General features: G+C 48.1%; 3 protein-coding genes across 6 annotated transcripts in view; 1 reads left to right on the top strand and 2 right to left on the bottom strand.

Moving 5' to 3' along the window:
• The window catches only part of CBX1 (chromobox 1), a 43,439-nt gene extending 34,701 nt beyond the window's left edge, over positions 1-8,738 (bottom strand). The window contains exon 1 of the mRNA XM_023204365.3: positions 8,557-8,738. The gene's annotated coding sequence lies outside the window, so the exon portion shown is untranslated. The remainder of the gene's footprint in view (positions 1-8,556) is intronic.
• Positions 8,529-20,901, top strand: SNX11 (sorting nexin 11). 3 transcript variants are annotated; one of them, XM_026457534.2, is made up of 8 exons: positions 8,536-8,831; positions 12,029-12,088; positions 13,033-13,087; positions 13,890-13,976; positions 14,615-14,715; positions 17,151-17,246; positions 17,420-17,632; positions 19,383-20,901. In XM_026457534.2, exons 3-8 carry the CDS (start codon positions 13,046-13,048, stop codon positions 19,654-19,656), a joined length of 813 nt encoding a protein of 270 aa, XP_026313319.1. In that variant the 5' UTR covers positions 8,536-8,831; positions 12,029-12,088; positions 13,033-13,045; the 3' UTR covers positions 19,657-20,901. The 3 variants fall into 3 exon arrangements, with proteins under 3 accessions (XP_026313318.1, XP_026313319.1, XP_031790109.1); XM_026457533.2 differs by lacking the exon at positions 12,029-12,088 and having other exon boundaries at positions 8,529-8,831; XM_031934249.1 differs by lacking the exon at positions 8,536-8,831 and having other exon boundaries at positions 12,027-12,088.
• The window catches only part of SKAP1 (src kinase associated phosphoprotein 1), a 329,329-nt gene continuing 319,377 nt past the window's right edge, over positions 11,033-20,984 (bottom strand). Inside the window, exon 16 of one of the 2 annotated variants that reach the window (XR_003310003.2) lies at positions 11,033-11,433. The gene's annotated coding sequence lies outside the window, so the exon portion shown is untranslated. Of the gene's footprint in view, positions 11,434-16,951; positions 17,827-20,984 lie in introns of those variants that run through there. The other variant, XR_002730031.2, reaches the window with a different exon arrangement.

Below are 20,984 nucleotides of genomic sequence, written 5' to 3'. Positions count from 1 at the left end.
CCGAAGCGCAGTGCGCCGCTCACGCACAGTAGGCGAGGGTGGTAGGGATTTCTAGTTTTTAAACTGTAACGGTGGAGAGACTGCAGCGTAGAGCGCTGTAACCTAGAAAATTAGAACACATGGGCCAGGGCGGTGGCTCACGCTCGTCATCCCAGCACTCTGGGAGACCGAGGCGGGTGGATCACCTGAGGTAAGGAGTTCGAGACCAGCCTTACCAACAAGGTGAAACCCTGTCTCTACTAAAAATACAAAAATTAGCCGGGCCTGGTGGCAGGCGCCTGTAGTGCCAGCTACTCAGGAGGCTGAGACAGGAGAATTGCTTGAACTTGGGAGGCGGAGGTTGCAGTGAGCGGAGATCCAGCCACTGCACTCCAGCCTGGGCGATGGAGCGAGACTCAAAAAAAAAAAACAGAACATAAGATTTTCATAAGCGAGCTCCTTGATGCTTGGCCCCCAAAAATCAACCACTTCTGGACAGTTCTGTAATTCATATCCTCAAAAATTTTGAATTTTAGATTCTTCACCAGAACTTTATCATATCTCTGCTGCCTCAGATTTCCAATGATTTCTTAGTCCTCAAATCTCTGCCTCCTCAAATCTCTGTAAAATTCCTACTCAGGCCGGTACCGTGGCTCAAGCCTATAATCCCAACGCTTTGGGGGGCAGAGGTGGGTGGATCACCTGAGGTGAGGGGTTCAAGACCAACCTGGCCAACATGGTGAAACCCCTTCTCTACTAAAACACAAAAATTAGCTGGGCGTCGTGGCAGGCGCCTGTAGTCCCAGCTACTCGGGAGGCTGAGGGAGGAGAATCGCTTGAACCCAGGAGGCGGAACTTGTAGTGAGCCGAGATCGCACCATTGCACTTCAACCTCGGGTAACAAGAATGAAACTCTGTCTTAAAAAAAAAAAAAAAAAAAAAATCCCTCTCAGTGTTAAGATGATTTCCCCCTTCAGGTCTTCCCTGATTCCCTAGAGTAGGTTAGGTCCCCCCGTAGGCCTCTCATACCGTCCTAAATTTCCCCCTTTTTATTCGCTGCACCACAAAAATGTCCCCTTTTTCATTGTCATTTGTGCCCACCTTTTTCAGTGTCATTAATCTCCGTCAGCACCTTTCACTCAATCATCCCAATGAAACACACAATTAGGAAAAAACCATGTTTTTAAGCCACAATATAACTAAAGTTTTTGTTTTTTAATTTTAAAGTATCCTTCTAATCAGGAGGAAGAGGGAAACTCTATTGCACTCTACCCCAAAAGGCAGCAGTTTGCATTTATAAAACAGTTGTGCTGATGCAGGCACTGTTGAAGGCTCTGGAGAACTGTCAGGTAGGAAGAACCCAGCCCAGCAATATCTTAATAGAGTTTAGTTAAAAGAGCTTCAAGAAAGCACAGAGAAGAGGACAGTGAAACCAGCTGGACTTCCTGCTTCAAGTGAGTACATGGAGAACTTTTCTGTCTTACAAGAGTATTGTAAAATACACCAATCAGCACTCTGTACCTAGCAAGGGGATTGTAAAATGCACCAATCAGCACTCCGTAAAAACTCCCCAATGAGGCCTCTGTAGCTAGCAAGAGGATTGTAAAATGCACCAATCAGCACTCTGTAAAATGCACCAATCAGTGTTCTGTAAAATTCACCAATCAGCAGGAATCTGAAAGTAGCCAATCGTGGAGAGGACTGAAAAAAAGGGCACTCTGATAGGACAAAAATGGAAAATGGGTGGGGACAAATAAGGGTGTAAAACCTGGGCCTTTCCCCCCCCCCCACCCCCCCCCCACCCCCCCCCCCCCACCCCCATCCCCCACCCTCCCCCCCCATTCAGCAATAGCAACTGGTTAGGTCCCCTTCCAGGCTGTGGAAGCTTTGTTCTTTCGCGTTCTTTTGCTTTTCACAATAAATCTTGCTGCTGCTCACTCTTTGGGGCCCTGCCAGCTTAAGAGCTGTTTTTAACACTGAAGGTCCGTGGCTTCATTCTTAGTCAGGGAGGCCATGAACCCACCTGAAGGAACCAACTCCGGACACAAAGAGAGCAATTCTTCCTGAAACATTTGGGCTGGGTTTCTATGAAGAAGCAAGTGAGAAGCATCGACTCACTTCCTCCTGTAGTGTGCTGTTTTTGAATGATGATAATGATGAGAAAATTAGTTGTAATGATAAGTAGCTACTATTAATGAGTGCTTTTTTTTTTTTTTTTTTTTTCTGAGGCGGAGTCTTGCACTGTCGCCCAGGCTGGAGTGCAATGGCAAGATCTCGGCTCACTGCAACCTCCGCCTCCCGGGTTCATGCAATTCTCCTGCCTCAGCCTCCCAAGTAACTGGGATTACAAGCGCACGCTACCACGCACAGCTTATTTTTTTGTATTTTAGTACAGACGGGGGTTTCACCATTCTGCCCAGGCTGGTCTCGAACTCCTGAGTTCAGGCAATCCACCTGCCTCAACCTCCCAAAGTGTTAGGATTACGGGCGTGAGCCACCACATCTGGTTTATTTTTTATTTTATTTATTATTATTTTTTGAGACGGAGTCTAACTCTGTCACCCAGGCTGGAGTGCAGTGGCATGATAGTGGCTCACTGCAACCTCCACCTCCCGGGTTCAAGTAATTATCCAGCCTCAGTCTCCCGAGTAGCTGGGATTACAGGCGCCCACTACCATGCCCAGCTAATTTTTTTGTTTCCTGAGACTTGAGTCTTGCGCTGTCACCCAGGCTGGAGTGCAGTGGTGAGATCTCGGCTCACTGCAACCTCCACCTCCCGGGTTCAAGCAATTATCCAGCCTCAGCCTCCTAAGTAGCTGGGTTTACAGTCGCCCACCACTGTGCCTGGCTAATTTTTGTATTTTTAGTAGAGAGGGGGTTTCACTATGTTGGCCAGGCTGGTCTCAAACTCCTGACCTCAAGTAGTCCCACCACCTCGGCCTCCCAAAGTGCTGGGATTACAGGCGTGAGCCACCGCGCCCGGCCTTAATTTTTGTATTTTTAGTAGAGATGGGGTTTCACTGTGTTTTCAGGCTGGTCTTGAACTCCTAACCTTGTGATACCCCCCCACCACCTGGGTCGTGGCCTCCCAAAGTGCTGGGATTACAAGTGTGAGCCCCCACGCCTGGCCTATTTTTTTTTTTTTTTTTGAGACAGAGTCTTGCTCTGTCACCCAAGACTGTGTAGTTCAGTGGCGCAATCTTGGTTCACTGAAACCTCCATCTCCTGGGTTCAAGCGATTCTCCTGCCTCAGCCTCCGAGTAGCTGGGATTACAGGCGTGTGCCACCACACCCGGCTAATTTTTTTGTATTTTTAGTAGACATGGTGTTTCACCATGTTGGCCAGGATGGTCTGAATCTCTTGACCTCGTGATCTGCTCGCCTCAGCCTCCCAAAGTGGTGGAATTACAGGCGTGAGCCACTGCCCTCGGCCGATTCGATTGTTTTCTTATAAGGGTAACTCAGTCATCATAATCTTGCTCAAGACAATATTTGAAACGATACTGCTTATGTCCACAGGAAATGCATCTGTCACATCCAGTCTCTAAAATCACAAGTAGGCCTGGTGAGGTGGCTCATGCCTATAATCCCAGTACTTTGGGAAGCCAAGCCAGGAGGATTGCTTGAGGCCAGAAGTTAGAGATTAGCCTGGGCAATATAGTGAGACCCTGTATCTACAAAAAAAAAAAAAGTCAGGTGTGGAGGTACACGCCTGTAGTCCCAGTTACGCAGAATGCTGAGGCAGGAGTATCACTTGGGCCAGGGAGTTTGAGGCTGCAGTGGGCTATGATTTCACTGCCAATGCACTCCACCTGGGTGACAGAGCAAGACCATGTCTCAGAAAAAAAAAGAAATAATAAATAAATAAAGAAAAATAAAAAAGAAAATCACCAATAATATGGAGAAGGAAAATATTGTTTTAGACCTTCTTTACAGCACGTCTGTGGGATTAACAGTAATGATGAATAAAAGGAATGGCTTATAGAGAGCACTCAGTAAATAGCAGCTCTTTTAGATTCAGTAGATGGCTGCTTCTGAGATATGATAAAAGGAGTAGAGGAAGTATAGAACTTTAAAAATATCTTCCTCCACATTGAAATTCTTTGTTTCATTTTGATCACTACTTGATATTCTATTGTTAAAGATGTATTCATTTGAGGTTAACAAGTACCCTCTTTTAAAATGCAAATAAACTTAAAGCTATCGCTTCTCTGTTACCGCTGGTCAATCCGATTCTCAGGGCGATTTCCTGGTAGTAACTGGACTCTAATTAAAATATACACTTCTCAAATTATGCACTCATAGCCCTGAGTTTGATTGGTTTTCTTCTGCTAAGGGATCAGTGCTGGAGAAGTGCTTATCATTTGCTAGCATTTCAGGTATGATAAGGATTGGCCCCATTATCAAGTGTTAGAAACTACTGTTGAAAAATACCTGGCCGGGTGCGGTGGCTCACGCCTGTAATTTCAGCACTTTGGGAGGCCGAGGCGGGTGGATTCCCTGAGGTCACGAGTTCAAGACCAGCCTGGCCAACATGGTGAAACACCATCTCTACTAAAAATACAAAAAATTAGCTGGGTGTGGTGGTACATGCCTGTAATCCTAGCTACTTGGGAGGCTGAGGCAGAATGGCTTGAACCCGAGAGGTGGAGGTTGCAGTGAGCTGAGATTGCGCCATTGCACTCCAGCCTGGGCAACAGAGTGAAATTCTGCCTCAAAAAAAGGAAAAAACAAATACCCTAGGCCGGTGTCATGATGGCCCACTCCTGTAATCCTAGCACTTTGGGAGGCCGAGGTGGGCAGATCACCTGCGTTCAGGAGTTCGAGACCAGCTTGGCCAACATGATAAAACCCTGTCTCTACTAAAAATACAAAAATTAGCAGGGCCTGGTGGTGGGCACATGTAATCCCAGCTACTCAGGAGGCTGAAGGAGAATCGCTTGAACCTGGATGGCGGAGGTTGCAGTGAGCCCAGATTGCACCATTGCACTCTAGCTTAGGAAACAGAGTGAAACTCCGTCTCAGAAAAAAAGTAAAACCAGGCTTGGTGTCTCATGCCTGTAATCCCAGCACTTTGGGAGGCAGAGGCGGGTGAATCACCTAAGGCTGGGAGTTCCAGACCAGCCTGGCCAACATGGTGAAACCCTGTCTCTATTAAAAATACAAAAATTAGCCAGGCGTAGTGGCGGGCACCTGTAATTCCACCTACTCAGGAGACTGTGGCAGGAGAATTGCTTGAAACCTGGGGGAAGGAGGTTGCAGTGAGCCGAGATCGCACCACTTCACTCCAGCCTTGGCGAAGAACTTGACTCTGCCTCCAATAAACAAACAAAAAAATTAGCTGGGCATGGTGGTACATGCCTGTAATCCCAGCTACTCGGGAGGCTGAGGCAGGAGAATTGCTTGAACCCAAGAGGCAGAGGATGCAGTGAGCTAAGATCGTACCATTGCCTAGGAGATAAGAGCGAAAGCAAAACTCCATCTCAAAAAAAAAAAAAAAAAAGAATACAAAGAAAAGAAAAGAAAAGAAAAATACCCTAAAGGATGGGCACAGTGGCTCACCCCTGTAATTCCAGCATTTTGGAAGGACGAGGTAGAACTGCTTGAGCCCAGGAGTTCAAGACCAGGCCGGGCAACATAGTGAGACCTCATCTATACAAATAATAATAAAAAATTAGCCAGGCATGGTGGCACACACCTATGGTCCCAGCTACTTAGGAGGCTTGAATAGGAGGATCACTTGAGCCCAGGAAGTTGAGGCTGTCTTAATATTAAGATATGTGAGGCCAGGCATGGTGGCTTACGCCTGTAATCCCAGCACTTTGGGAAGCCGAGGCAGGTGGATCATGAGGTCAGGAGTTCAAGACCAGTCTGACCAATATGGTGAAACCCCATCTCTACTAAAAATACAAAAATCAGCCAGGCATGGTGGCACGTGCCTGTAATCCCAGCTAGTCAGTAGGCAGTTTCTTGAGACTTTCCTGATGAGATCAGTGATGAATTTAATAAATGTGATTTTTTTTTACATTGAATAAATGCATTAACATTGACTGATCTGCATAATTCTGTACCAATATTTTTTAAATGGCTTCAGACTCCCTGTTGCACTTAACCTTTTTTTTGAGATGGAGTCTCACTGTGTCTCCCAGACTGGAGTGCAGTGGCGTGATCTCGGCTCACTGCAAGCTCCACCTCCCGGGTTCACGCCATTCTCCTGCCTCAGCCTCCCGAGTAGCTGGGACTACAGGCGCCCACCACCACGCCCGGCTAATTTTTTGTATTTTTATTAGAGACAGGGTTTCACCGTGTTAGCCAGGATGGTCTCGATCTCCTGACCTTGTGATCCACCCGCCTCGGCCTCCCAAAGTGCTGGGATTATAGGTGTGAGCCACCACGCCTGGCCTGCACTTAACCTTTAAGAAATGACTCCATCTCCAAGGTGGTGTGTACTTAAAAAATAAATAAATAAAAATAATAAATACTTCCAGTCTCGGAAACATAGGGAGACGCTGTCTGTATAAAAATTTAAAAAATTAACCGAGTATGGTGGCAGATGCCTGTGGTCCCAGCAGCTCCAACGGCTGAGGTGGGAGGATGGCTTGAGCCCTGGAGGTTGAGCCTGCAGTAATCTGTGATCCTGCCACTGCACTCCAGCCTGGACAACAGAGCAGGACCGTGTCTCAAAAAGACAAAGAAAAGGTACCATTTGTTGAATTTGGGTAGTATCAAAAAAGAGTATTCAGAATTGTTTGAGAAGGCTAAATATACTCTTCCTTTTCTCAACTACATATCTATATAAGGCTGGATTTTCTTAATGTACCAAAACAACAGTGCACAACAGAGAAAGGCGAAGCACATATGAGAATCCAGCTATCTTCCTTAATTTATTTTTATTTTTATTTTTTTACAATGGAGTCTCCCAGGCTGGAGTGTAATGGCACAATCTTGGCTCACTGCAATCTCCGACTCCTGGGTTCAAGCAATCCCCCTGCGTCAGTCTGAATAGCTGGGATTACAGGTGCCCATGACTACGCCCAGCTAAAACTAAATAATAGTTTTAGTAGAGATAGGGTTTCACCGTATTGGCCAGGCTGGTCTCGAACTCCTGTCCTCTGGTAATCCACCCGCCTCCAGCTCCCAAAGTGGTGGGATTACAGGCTGAGGCACCGTGCTCGGCCCGTTTCTTTTCTTCCTTTTAGCTGTTGCTCTGACAGGGTCTTGCTCTGCAGAGATCAGGGCTCACTGCAGCCTCGAACCCCTGGTTCAAGCCTTCCTCCTGCCTCAGCCTCCCTAGTAGCTGGGACTACAAGCACGTGCCACCACGCCTGTCTAATTTTTAAATTTTTTCTGCAGAGATGAGGGTCTCCCTAAATTGGTAGGGCGTGTCTCAAGACTGGCCTCAAGCGATCCTCCCGCCTCGGCCTCTCCTTTTTTTTTTTTTTGAGACGTAGTCTCGCTCTGTCACCCAGGCCGGAGTGCAGTGGCCGGATCTCGGCTCACTGCAAGCTCCGCCTCCCGGGTTTACGCCATTCTCCTGCCTCAGCCTCCCAAGTAGCTGGGACTACAGGCGCCCGTCGCCCGGCTAGTTTTTTGTATTTTTTAGTAGAGACGGGGTTTCACCGTGTTAGCCAGGATGGTCTCGATCTCCTGACCTCGTGATCCGCCCGTCTCGGCCTCCCAAAGTGCTGGGATTACAGGCTTGAGCCACCGCGCCCGGCTCCGCCTCGACCTCTCTAATAAGTGTTGGGATTAGAGGCATAAGCCACCGCGCTAGACTTGCTGAAATTATCTTTTTTTTTTTTTTTCTTTTTGAGACGGAGTCTCGCTCTGTCGCCCAGGCTGAAGTGCAGTGGCGCGATCTCGGCTCACTGCAAGCTCCGCCTCCCGGGTTTACGCCATTCTCCTGCCTCAGCCTCCCGAGTAGCTGGGACTACAGGCGCCCGCCATCTCGCCCGGCTAGTTTTTTGTATTTTTTAATAGAGACGGGGGTTTCACCGTGTAGGCCAGGATGGTCTCGATCTCCTGACCTCGTGATCCGCCCGTCTCGGCCTCCCAAAGTGCTGGGATTACAGGCTTGAGCCACCGCGCCCGGCCTGAAATTATCTTTAAATAAGTTGTTAAAAGACCATCGCAAAACTCTTCAACACATTAAACGGTTTTCTCTTGCTCCCTAGCTGCATGATGCTGCTTCGAGTTTGTTTCGGTGTGAGCAATCTGAGTCGCCGGACCCTCTCGAGTCTGGCTTTCACTCTGACAATCGGTCAGTGGCTTTACGAATCGGAATCGGAGTCCCCTTGATAGCTCCGCTGGGGAACAGCAAACTATGAGGTTCCAATGGTGACTCTCGGGACTTAGTGAGGATCCAGGGATGTGGGCCTCCTAAAGCCCCGAATCTCCCACACTGCAGACCGTGCCTCGCATTAAGGGAACAAGAGTAACAACCCCCTCACACCCCTCTGCTCTCGCGACCCACTGGCTGACCGTCGCTGACGCCCCCTGGCCGCTGATTGGCTTCCCCTGACAGTGGGCGGAACGCGGCCCCGGATTGGATATCTGAGCCCATTCGCCGTCCCTCACCCGGCACCTGCGTCCACTTTCTGGCGTCCCAAGTGAGTGGAGGGGGTGATCCCGACTCCAGTCCGGGGCCTTGGCAAGCGGAGCTGCGCCGTTTGGAAGCGGGAATCCCACTCAGAGCCCGGGCCTGTAGAGGCGGGGCGTCCTGGGCGCCCAGGGTTGGGGCGTCTCCCGTCGTGCACCGGGGCACCGGCGACTCACCCGGAAGGAGAAGCCGTGATCTGGCTATATGGTGGGGCGCGGGCGGTGTCGCTGTGGGGAGCTGGTGCTGTTCTCAGGTGAGAGTGCGTGGGCGGGGCCCTGGGGAGTAGGGGCTGCGCTCAGGTGAGGGAGCGTGGGCTTTAGCGTCAGTAGTGGCACTTGGGATGGTGGCATCGCTTTACATCCTAGGGAGGGACTCTCTTACCACCCGGCATTAAGGCAAGGGCTTGCTCGGGATCCAAAAACCCGACTTTTCAGTTTACCTTCAAAGTATATCTTTCACTTCCTACTCTCCAAGCTTAATCGGAAAGAAAGAAGGATCATGTGGACCTTTCGGTCCTCGTTTGTTGAGAATGGAGGAGGAGTGATCGTAGTAAAAGACTGGGGACATTTACTTAAACGGCTAACACTGGGGGCAATGGCGAGTATTTTACGTGGACACGGGAGACTTGCGGTAGATTGTGGTCGCCGTTGTTAATTACCTTCCAAGTGAAAGGAGTAGGTTAGAGATGGACAAAAAGATGGAGCGTAACTGCTTGGTTGAGATCACACAAAGCTTGGTCAGAACTGGGAGCTTCCTCTATCTAGTACTTGTGATATTTATAATTGGAGGGAGAGCTTTTTGAATTGCTATCTGCCATCTGGCACTAAGGGCTCAAGATTGAGTAAGAAGGGACGGTAGTCTCAGTAGTTCCATCTACTTTAATCACCTGATTTTTTTTCTTAACCTGTCGCTTGAAGTTGTTTAAATGGGAGAGAAAATAAATGGTGAGACTAAAGCCTTGTATTGTTACTATATTAGAAGCTTTACCATGAATCTACTTTGTAAACAGCAAACAATTGGGTACTCACCGGCGCTACTGGTGCTGGTACAGGTGAAGAAAGTGAAGGAAACTTCAGATGTGGTTGAAAGGGCCCAGGAAATGTAGTTAACACTAAGTTATGTAATTAGCTATGGTCACTGACTCTAGCCTTATTTGAATGACGTACAGATCCATCTCCCAGATTATAGAACTAAAGTTAGGAACTTTCTGCTTCTTCTCCAGAGGCAGAACTGAGCTTTTTCTTTTGAGGAGTGATACCTGTGGGCAGGAATCTAATGGAGAATAGTGGTTGCTAGAAATTACTACTTGGTGTCTAGGTTTTTGTATTTGTTCCAGTGTTTGTTTGTTTGTTTTTGAGATAGGGTCTCGTTTGTTTGTTTTTGAGATAGGGTCTCGCTCTGTCGCCCAGGCTGGAGTGCAGTGGTGTGATCTTGGCTCACTGCAGCCTCCGCCTCCTGGGTTCAAGCGATTCTCATGCCTCAGTCTCCTGAATAGCTGGGAGTACAGGCCCGCGCCACCATGCCCAGCTAATTTTTGTATTTTTAGTAGTGACGGAGTTTTGCCGTGTTGGCCAGGCTGTTCTCGAACTCCTGGCCTCAAGTGTTCTGCCCGCCTCAGTTTCCCAAAGTGCTGGATTACAGGCGTGAGCCACTGCGCCGGCCCAGTGTTTTTAAGGACAGTTACAACTGAAATTTTCTTCCTTTTTTTTTTTTTTGAGACAGAGTCTCACTCTGTTGCCAGGCTGGAGCAGTGGTGCGATCTCTGCTCACTGCAGCCTCCACCTCCTGGGTTCAACTGATTCTCCTGTCTCAGTCTCCCAAGTAGCTGGGACTACAGGCACGTGCTACCACGCCCAGCTAATTTTTGTATTTTTAGTAGAGATGGGGTTTCACCATGTTGGCCAGGATGGTCTTGATCTCTTTTTTTTTTTTTTTTTTTTTTTTTTTGAGACGGAGTCTTGCTCTGCCGCCCAGGCTGGAGTGCAGTGGCCGGATCTCAGCTCACTGCAAGCTCCACCTCCCGGGTTCACGCCATTCTCCTGTCTCAGCCTCCCGAGTAGCTGGGACTACAGGCGCCCGCCTCGTCGCCCGGCTAGTTTTTTGTATTTTCTATTAGAGACGGGGTTTCACCATATTAGCCAGGATGGTCTCGATCTCCTGACCTCGTGATCCGCCCGTCTCGGCCTCCCAAAGTGCTGGGATTACAGGCTTGAGCCACCGCGCCCGGCCTGGTCTTGATCTCTTGACCTCGTGATCTGCCTGCCTCAGCCTCGCAAAGTGCTGGAATTACAGACGTGAGCCACCGCACCTGGCCCATCTGGAGGTTTGTTTTTTTTGTTTTTGTTTTTTGACAATGGAGTCTCGCACTGTCACCTGGGCTGGAGTGCAGTGCAACCTCCACCTCTCGAGTTCAAGCGATTCTCCTGCTTCAGCCTCCCAAGTAACTGGGATTACAGGCGCCTGCCACCACGCCCAGCTAATTTTTTGTATTTTTAGTAGAGACGGAGTTTCATTATGTTGGCCAGGCTGGCTTCTGGAGGTTTTTTTTAAAAAAAGCCAGTTCATAGCTATTTGTTTCTGAGTGGTATTGGCCCCAAAGGAAAGAAGAATTTCTTCATGAAGGTAGTGCAGGGCCCTATGCAAACTCTTCCTGAGACCAAGTGTATGATGATCATTTCGTTACTAAATTACGGTCCTGAATTTGACAAACGTTTTTCAAGGTACAAAAGATGTATGACCTCCACTGAGTGGATGACTGTGATTTCCTTGTCATCGTCTTTCCCATTGTTAGTTTTGTTTAAAGACACTTCAGAGTATTTAACTCTCTGCTCCTGTGCGGACAGTTTATCGAATGCCTGCAAAGAGAAGAGAAAAAAAAAACAACTTAAGGAGGTTAATTGTTCACAGCAAATAGGTCTGCTCTTTTTAGTCTCAGACATTTGACTAGTATCTGGAATGTTATATATGGGTTGTTCTGGAATTGGAATTTCCCACCTTTCAGTTCAGGACCCCTTGAAGGTAGTGGCTGCATCACATAAAAATCAGATTGTCAGCAAGAATACCATTTAAGATGGTACTGCAATCACAAAACCTTGGGTTTGCTCAACACCGTGTAGCCCAATTTTGTCATGGACCATGCAGCTTCGTTTCTGCATGCAGTGTTTGTCTGTGGAGATACTTCTGGTATATTGGAGAGAATTGAAAAAGCTGTTTGCTTTGCTGATTTCATGGTGTAAATGAGTTCCCCTTCTTTTGAAATGTTAGTCTTGTGTTAGCAAAACATAAAATAGAAGGAAACTCATTACACTGTCTTCTAATGGTAAGGCAGAACTAATAAGAGAATGTGTTTAAAATTAATTGTGGGACTGTAAAAATGAGTGCATATGTGAATGGGTATGGGGGAAGGAGAGGGAGGGCTCAGAGATATTAGAGATAGTCTTGTTTTCCCAGGAGCCAGCCTGGATCATTTGTTGGCAGTACATACTGGCTGAAGTCAGTTTTCATTTCAAGGTAAATTGGAAAAGGAAATTAAACCTTATTGTTCCGCTCTTAAGAGAGAAGGGGGTGGAGGCGGCAGCCAGGGTGGATGCTGTTGGAATAGTTCTAGAAGTAACAAGATTAGTGCTGTATTTTAACAGAAGGTGACATCATGGGCCCCACTGGACTTGAGTAACCCTGTGCTGCAGCCTTCATGGTCCCCTTGTCGGAGTGGGTGATGTCGCTATACATGTAAACTGCCACATTGGGGAAAATCAGGGCTGAGGCTTTAATGAATCTTTACAAAGGAGCAGAATGCATCCTGGGTCGACCTGTGCAGCTGTGGGGTGCTTGGGCAGAAGTACAAACCGGATGGCATGTCAGGAGAGGAAGTCATTAGAACAGTTGGCTTGGGTTCCAGAGTATGGATTGGGGAGGTCCCAACTGGGCAACCCACTCAGGTGCTCCTTGGAGTGCTCTAGCTCTATGATTCACCTGTGGGGAGGTGACTGGTGTTAGCGAGACTGGGAGAAATGCAGAAGCATTGGTGTTTGTGGGGACTTGGTTATCTCTAGACAGCCGGGAGGGGGCGCTGTTAGGCTCCCTTTCAAAGCTGTGATCTGAGTGCTCACCAGACCCTATTGTGCCTGCATTCTTCAAGGCAAAAGTTTTACATCTGGACCCGCCTGTTTTGGCTGCATGTGACAAACTTTCTGTAGACTCCAACACCCTTTGGGGAGAGGTGGCCTAGTTGAGGGCCTGGTCTGAGAAGGGAGGCAAATTCCCCAGGGCCTTTTAGCTTGGCATTGAGCTAATGGGTATTTTTTTTTGCTTCCTCTAAAGTTTTACAAAAACAAAAAGTGTTGCCTGGGTTTCCCCACGGAGGTCTATTAAAAAGTTTCAGGGTTTTCCCTGGTAAAGAATGGTAAGAACAGAGGCATACTAATCTTGATCCTGTATCCTCTGTCCCTCATCAGATGTTTTCTTCCAATGGGCTTTTGGTGTAGGATGTCGGAGAACCAAGAACAGGAGGTAAGAGTGTGGTCTCCAGAGAACAGGTAGGTAAAAGTTGGAGAGGGGATTTAGGAGGAAAGAGGACACAGAGATGCAAATCATTACTCAGTAGTGTTCTTCCTGCAGTATTACTTTGGTGGTTCTGATGAGCTCAAAATAAAGTCAGGAGAAAGAAATCAACAGCAGAGGCATTCCTAGGAAATGGAGTTCCATTCTGACTAAATTTTCCATTGATTGGAATATACTAGACTGTAAGCTTCATGGGGGCAGGGACTTATGTCTCTTGTTCATGCTTTATCCCCAGTGCCTAGAACAGTGTCTGACACGTAGTGGGGCTCAGTAAAAATTTGTTGAATTGAGTGACTGAATAGTGAATGAATGAAATGAATGAATGAAAGTTGGTGTTGGCCGGGCATGGTGGCTCACGCCTGTAATCCCAGCACTTTGGGAGGCCAAGACGGGTGGATCACGAGGTCAGGAGATCGAGACCATCCTGACTAACACGGTGAAACCCCGTCTCTACTAAAAATACAAAAATTAGCCGGGCGCGGTGGCAGGCGCCTGTAGTCCCAGCTACACGGGAGGCTGAGGCAGGAGAATGGCATGAACCTGGGAGGCGGAGCTTGCAGTGAGTGGAGATCGCGCCACCGCACTCCAGCCTGGGCGACAGAGCGAGACTCCATCTCAAAAAAAAAAAAAAAGAAAGAAAGTTGTTGTTGAGTGAATGAAAGTTGGTATTGGATGGAAAAATCTAGCAACCTGTGTTGTCAGAGCTGCCTTGCTCTGTAGCTGAAGCTGAGGAAGTTTTTCTTACCTACAGGAGGTGATTACAGTGCGTGTTCAGGACCCCCGAGTGCAGAATGAGGGCTCCTGGAACTCTTACGTGGATTATAAGATATTCCTTCATGTGAGTTCATCAAGCTTCTGTATTGGGGTCAACGCTCTGCAGAGCTGAGGGGCTTGTACTGAGATGTAACCTTTTTTTTTTTTTTGAGATGGAGTTTTGCTCTTGTTGCCCAGGCTGGAGTGCAGTGGTGTGATCTCGTCTTACTGCAACCTCTGTCTCCCGGGTTCAAGCGATTCTCCTGCCTCAGCCTCCCAAGTAGCTGGGATTACAGGCATGTGCCACCATGCCCAGCTAATTTTGAATATATATTTTTTTAGTAGAGATGGGGTTTTATCATGTTGGCCAGGCTGGTCTTGAACTCCTGACCTCAGGTGATCTGCCCTCCTTGGCCTCCCAAAGTGCTGGGATTACAGGCGTGAGCCACCGGACACAGCAAGGTGTAACTTATTTTTGAGTGTTTCTGGTGGACCCGAGACAGAGACTTGGAAGAAAGGGAGGGAGGAAAGGAAAGAGAGTTTGAGGTATGTCTTTGAGTTGCTTTTGGGCTGCCTGGTGGCACCTTGTTCTAGTTGGGGACCTGATCAGCTCTGTGGCCTGATGGCATGGCTCCTCAGTGAGAGCAGTGATAGGGAGCTTATGTGAACTTGTCTTTTTTCCACTAAACCCTTTTCATGTACTTCATGTGCTTTCATGTATAGACCAACAGCAAAGCCTTTACTGCCAAGACTTCCTGTGTGCGGCGCCGCTACCGTGAGTTTGTGTGGCTGAGAAAGCAGCTACAGAGAAATGCTGGTTTGGTGTGAGTTTGCTCGTGCTTCCTTCTTGGGTCTGTTTTGGGTGCTTATGTAGGTACTGGAGTTGACAATGAAGAGAACTTGCAACATACCAGGCACTAAGGAAATTGGGAAATATGTTGTTTCTTTTTTTGTTTTTTGGGTTTTTTTTTTTTTTTTGGACATAGGGTCTTGCTCTGTTACAGAGGCTGGAGTGCAGTGGCGCCCTCATGGCTCATTGCAGCCTCAACTTCCTGCGTTCTAGCAATCCTCCCACCTCAGCTTCCTGAGTGGCTGGGACTGCAGTTGCATGCCACTACATTTGCCTAATTTGGAAAATGTTTTTGTCGAGATGGGGGTCTCCATATGTTACTAGGGTGGTCTTGAACTCCTGGACTCAAGCAGTCCTCCTCCCTTGGTCTTCCAAATTGTTGGGATTAGGTGTGAGCCACCAGGCCCAGCTGGGAAATAATGTTTTTTTTCTTTTTTTGAGATGGAGTCTTGCTCTGTTGCCTAGGCTGGAGTGCAACGGCGTGATCTCATGTCACGCAACCTCCGCCTCCCATGTTGAAGCAATTCTTTCTGCCTCAGCCTCCCAAGTAGCTGGGATTGCAGGTGCCCACCATTACGCCTGCCTAGTTTTTGTATTTTTAGTAGAGATGGGGTTTCTCCATTTTGGCCAGGCTGGTCTCAAACTGCTGGACTCAAGTGATCCACCTGTCTCGGCCTCCCAAAGTGCTGGGATTACAGGTGTGAACCACCGCGCCCAGCCTACTTTTTGTATTTTTTATTTTTATTTTTGAGGCAGAGTCTCACTCTTATTGCCCAGGCTGGAGTGCAATGGTGCGATCTCAGCTCACTGTAATCTCTGCCTCCTGTTTAAAGCAATTCAGACAGGGTTTCACCATGTTGGCCAGGCTGATCTTAAACTCCTGACCTCAGATGATCCACCCGCCTTGGCCTCCCAAAGTGGCGGAATTACAGGCGTCAGCCACCACACCCGGCCTGTTTTTTTTTTTTTTTTGAGACGGAGTCTTGCTCTATTGCCCAGGCTGGAGTGCAGTGGCGTGATCTCAGCTCACTGCAAGCTCTGCCTCCCGGGTTCACGCCATTCTTCTGCCTCAGCCTTCCGAGTAGCTGGGACTACAGGTGCCCACCACCATGCCCGGCTAATTTTTTGTATTTTTAGTAGAGACGGGGTATCACAGTGTTAGCCAGGATGGTCTCGATCTCCTGACCTCGTGATCTCCCCGCCTCACCCTCCCAAAGTGCTGGGATTACGGGCGTGAGCCACTGCGCCTGGCTGTTTTTTTTTTTTTTTTTTTAAAGGAGAGATGAGGTTTCACCATGTTGTCCAGGCTGGTCGTGAACTCCTGAGCTCAAGTGATCTGCCCACCTCTATCTCCCAAAGTGCTAGGATGACAGGCATGAAGCACGGTACCTAGCCGGGAGTAGGTTTCATAAACAACATAGGTGTGGCTGGGCTTGGTGGCTCACACATGTAATTCCAGTGCTTTGGGAGGTTAAAGGAGGAGGATCACTGGCGGCCAGGAGTTTGAGACCAGCCTGGGCAACAGAGCAATACTATGTCTCTACAGATACCTAAGTAAATAAATAAATAAATTAGGTGCACACAGTGGCACGTGCCTGTAGTCATAGTTATTCTGGAGGCTGATACAGGAGGATTACTTGATCCCAGGAATTTGAGGCTGCGGTGAGCTATGCTCATGATTATGCCACTGCACTTCAGCCTGGGCAACCTGAAGAGAGCAGCTTGGAAAGCAATACCTTGTCTCTAAAATCAAACAGACAAGAATAATGTATCAGCATTTATAGTCATAGACCTGGTTCCTATATGAGCTTTGCTGCTTACTAGCTGTGTAACAGTGAGAAATTTACTTAACTTCTCTGATCTAAAGTGAGTTCACTAATATCTTTCTCATGGGGTTTTGGGATGACTAAATGAAATAATGTTTATAAAACATTTAGCATAGTCTGGCTTGACACTTGGCATGCAGTCAGTCAATGTTAGCACCACCCCTTATTAAAAGCCAATTGTGGCCAGGGGCGGTGGCTCATACCTGTAATCCCAGCACTTTGGGAGGCCAAGGCAGGTGGATCACGAGGTCAGGAGATCAAGACCATCCTGGCTAACATGGTGAACCCCGTCTCTACTAAAAATACAAAAAATTAGCTGGGCGTGGTGGTGGGTGCCTGTAATCCCGGTTACTCGGGAGGCTGAGGCAGGAGAATGGCGTGAACCCGGGAGGCGGAGCTTGTAGTGAGCTGAGATTGCGCCACTGCACTACAGCCTGGGCGACAGAGCGAGACTCTGTCTCAGAAAACAAAATGCTAATTGTATTGATGAGGCTTCTGTTCAAGGGATTTCCTTGATCAGAGGCTAGAATGACTATCTTAGATGTTACAGTTATCATGGGTGTTATATCATGTGGCACCACAGGCCTGTTCCTGAACTTCCTGGGAAGTCAACCTTCTTTGGCACCTCGGATGAGTTCATTGAGAAGCGACGACAAGGTCTGCAGCACTTCCTTGAAAAGTGAGTGGATAGAACGGCTGGTGCTGGCCACTGAGGGTGGAGGCGGGGTGGAGGAAGGTGCCAGGCAGGATGGAGCTCCCTGCTCAGGTAACCAGAAGTTCTTCAGAGGATGGGGAATGGAGAGCAGTTCCTCAGGTTGACGCTCTGTGTTGTGCTACCTGTATTTTCCCCAGGGTCCTGCAGAGTGTGGTTCTCCTGTCCGACAGTCAGTTGCACCTCTTCCTGCAAAGCCAGCTCTCAGTGCCTGAGATAGAAGCCTGTGTCCAAGGCCGAAGCACCATGACTGTGTCTGATGCCATTCTTCGATATGCTATGTCAAACTGTGGCTGGGCCCAGGAAGAGAGGCAGAGCTCTTCTCACCTGGCCAAAGGAGACCAGCCTAAGAGGTAACTGGAGTACTCTTTGAGATAGCAGGGGCTAGGTTTGCTATAACCTGGACCAGAGAGGTGTCCATTTGTTAGGGAAGTAATGTCATAGCCTTGGTAGCCTTTCAAGAGATCTTGTTCTTTGGGTGTGTGGCTTTCTATCCAGGTGGGTCTGTGTTAACCTACCACTGGGTAGCAGGAGCTCCTACTGAAACCTGGGGAGAGAGAAGGGAAAGTTTTCTCATTTATTTGGTATTTATTCCTCCTCCCTCCCTTATTTGTTTTTATTTTTATTTCTTTTGTGGAGATAGAGGCTCACTCTTCCGCCCAGGCTGGAGTGCAGTGGCATGATCTTGGCTCACTGCAACGTCCGCCTCCTGGGTTCAAGCGATTCTCTTGCCTCAGCATCCTGAGTAGCTGGGATTACAGGCAAGTGCCACCACGCCCGACTAAGTTTTGTACTTTTAGTAGAGATGGGATTTTTGCCATGTTGATCAGGCTGGTCTCGAACACCTGACCTCAGGTGTTCACCTGCCTCTGCCTCCCAAAGTGCTAGGATTACTGGCTAGGATTACCGCACCTGGCCTAATAGCTTTATTGGCATACAATTTACCTGCCATAAAGTTTACCTTTTTAGGTACAGTTCAGTAGTTTTTAATATAGTCACAGGGTTGTATAACTGTTAGCCACCACAGTCAATTTTAGAACATTTTCATCACCCCAAAAGAAACCTTGTACCCGTTGAGTAGTGACTCCCCTGTCCTTCCCTCCCCCGTAGCTCCTGGTAACCACTAGTCTACTTTCTCTGTCTATGCGTTTATCTATTTTGGACATTTACACAAATGGAGTCATATGATTTGTGGTCTTTTGTAACTGGCTTTTTTCATCTAACAAAATGTTTTCAAGGTTCATTCATATTTTATCATGCATCATTACTTCATTGCTTTTTTTCTCCTTTTTTCCCCCATTTTTATGGCTAATTAACAGTCCATTTGTATGGCTAAATAACCACATTTTGTTTATCCATTCACTTGCATTTATCTGTTTTTTTTTTTTTTGAGACAGAGTCTTGCTCTGTCGCCCAGGCTGGAGTGCAGTGGCATGATCTCAGCTCACTGTAAGCTCCGCCTCCCGGGTTCACGCCATTCTCCTGCCTCAGCCTCCCCAGTAGCTGGGATCACAGGTGCCCGCCATCACACCCGGCTAATTTTTTGTATATTTAGTAGAGATGGGGTTTCACCGTGTTAGCCAGGATGGTCTCGATCTCCTGACCTTGTGATCTGCCTGCCTCGGCCTTCCAAAGTGCTGGAATTACAGGTGTGAGCCCCCGCGCCCAGTCTTTTTTTTTTTTTTTTTTTTTAATTGAGATAGGGTTTCGCTAGGTTGCCCAGGCTGGTCTCCACCTCCCAGACTCAAATAATTCACCATGCCCAGCCATTTTTTTTTTTAATTGGGCAGCCTCCTGAGTCAGAATAGGCTCGGAGAGACTTCCCTTTCCATTCATTTTTGTTTATATGTTCATACTCTTTTTTTTCTGAGACGGAGTCTCACTCTGTTGCCCAGGCTGAAGTGCAGTGGTGTGATCATAACTCACTGCAGCCTTGACCTCCCAGGTTCAAGCAATCTTCCCGCCTCAGCTTCCTGAGTAGCTGGGATTACAGGCACATGCCAGCATCCGTGGCTAATTTATTTTTATTTTTGTAGAGACGGGGTCTCCCTATGTTACCCAAGCTGTTCATACCTTTCTTTTCCTTTTCCCACTCTTTTCCAGTTGCTGCTTTCTTCCAAGATCGGGTAGGAGGAACTCTCCCTCACCGCCTCCCAGTGAAGAAAAGGACCAATTAGTAGTGTGGGCTCCAGTTGTTGACTCTGAAGTTCCTTCCTTGGAAAGTCCCACTCTCCCACCCCTCTCCTCACCATTATGCTGTGATTTTGGAAGACCCAATGAGGGAACCTCCACTCTTCAGTCTGTGAGGAGGGCTGTGGGAGGAGACCATGCTGTGCCTTTGGACCCTGGTCAATTAGAAACAGTTTTGGAAAAGTGAGCTCTGGGTTCTGCTCTGAGATGGTCAGAGAAGATACGGGCCAGGAGACTTACTCAGGTGGGACTGGGCACAGGGCAGGTATTGTGGGAGGCTGGGCTGCTTAGTGTCTTCTAGTCGCCTCTGCTTGGGATGATTGACAGAGGTCAGTCATAACAGCCCCGTATGCCTCTTCCATGGGAATAAATACTGTGCAGATGTTTGTAAGTTAAGCATAAGGCCCAGGGGCTATTGATTTTAAACAGAACCCCATATTACTCTCCTGGGAGCTGAGTTTCTGTAGGTCATTTGTATGTAGGACCAGGAGTATCTCCTCAGGTGACCAGTTTTGGGGACCTGTATGTGGCAATTCTAAGCTGCCATATTGAACATTGTCCCAACAGGAGTGGTTATGTTGTATCCCCATCTTGGCTGGCTTCAGTTTCTGCTGTAGCCCTAGAGCACTTTGTTTCTGGGAGGCTGGCCTCTTGCCTACTTTCTTGCATGGACAGTGGGATGAATATTTACTCTCCCACCTCCTTGCTTTTTCTTTCAATGATACCACTGAATGGAACTGGTGCTGTGACTTCTGCCGCTGGGAATTTATGTCCCAAGACCTTAGCCTGAGACTGGCTGAGTGGAGCCTGAGACCTGCACAACAGCTCATGGTCATGCCTGAGAGAGAAGTGGCTGGCCACAGCCAGAAGGAATAGCAACAGCCCAGGGGCCTTTATTTTGGAAAAGACTGTCGGGGCTGTCACTGTCTCTTCTGGTTATAAAGCGGAGACGTGGCTATCTTTTCTGCAGGGTTAGAGTGGGCTCCTTTCTTTTTTGAATCCTTTTCTTCTCCTTTGGTAACAGCTCCCTGCCTCCAGGGCTTCCACCGCCAGCATCTCTGTGCTGTATTGAGCAGTCCAGTGGGGGTGCAAGGGCTTTGTTTCTGCCTGCCTGAAAGAGAGGGCTCTGGGGATGGAGATGAGGAACAACACGCTCTCCTTCAGACAATGAGGCATTCTCTCTTCCTGCTGCCATTCTTCATCTCCACTGAGAGCCAGAGCTGGTAGGAGCCGAGTGCCACAGGCATTCTGCATTGCTTTACTCTTAGGTTTGCGTATGTGATTCTTCCCCTACCTCTCGCCCACTTCTCCCTCCTCTGGCTATCCTACCCTGTCTGTGGGCTCTTTTACTACCAGCCTATGCTGTGGGACTGTCATGGCATTTAGTTCAGAGTGGAGGGGCTTTGGCCTGAAATAAAATGCAAGTATTTAAGATTGTTGTTGCAATTTGTGTCTAACAAGCTGTAGCAGAGAAGGAGGGAGTGAGGGATGGCAGTAGTTCCTTTCATAAATCCT

The sequence above is a fragment of the Piliocolobus tephrosceles genome, chromosome 16 (genome assembly GCF_002776525.5).
Source record: "Piliocolobus tephrosceles isolate RC106 chromosome 16, ASM277652v3, whole genome shotgun sequence".
NCBI classification, from domain to species: Eukaryota; Metazoa; Chordata; class Mammalia; order Primates; family Cercopithecidae; genus Piliocolobus; species Piliocolobus tephrosceles.
The sequence above is the reverse complement of the archived record's forward strand: the minus strand, read 5'-3'. Positions and strand labels throughout refer to the sequence as shown.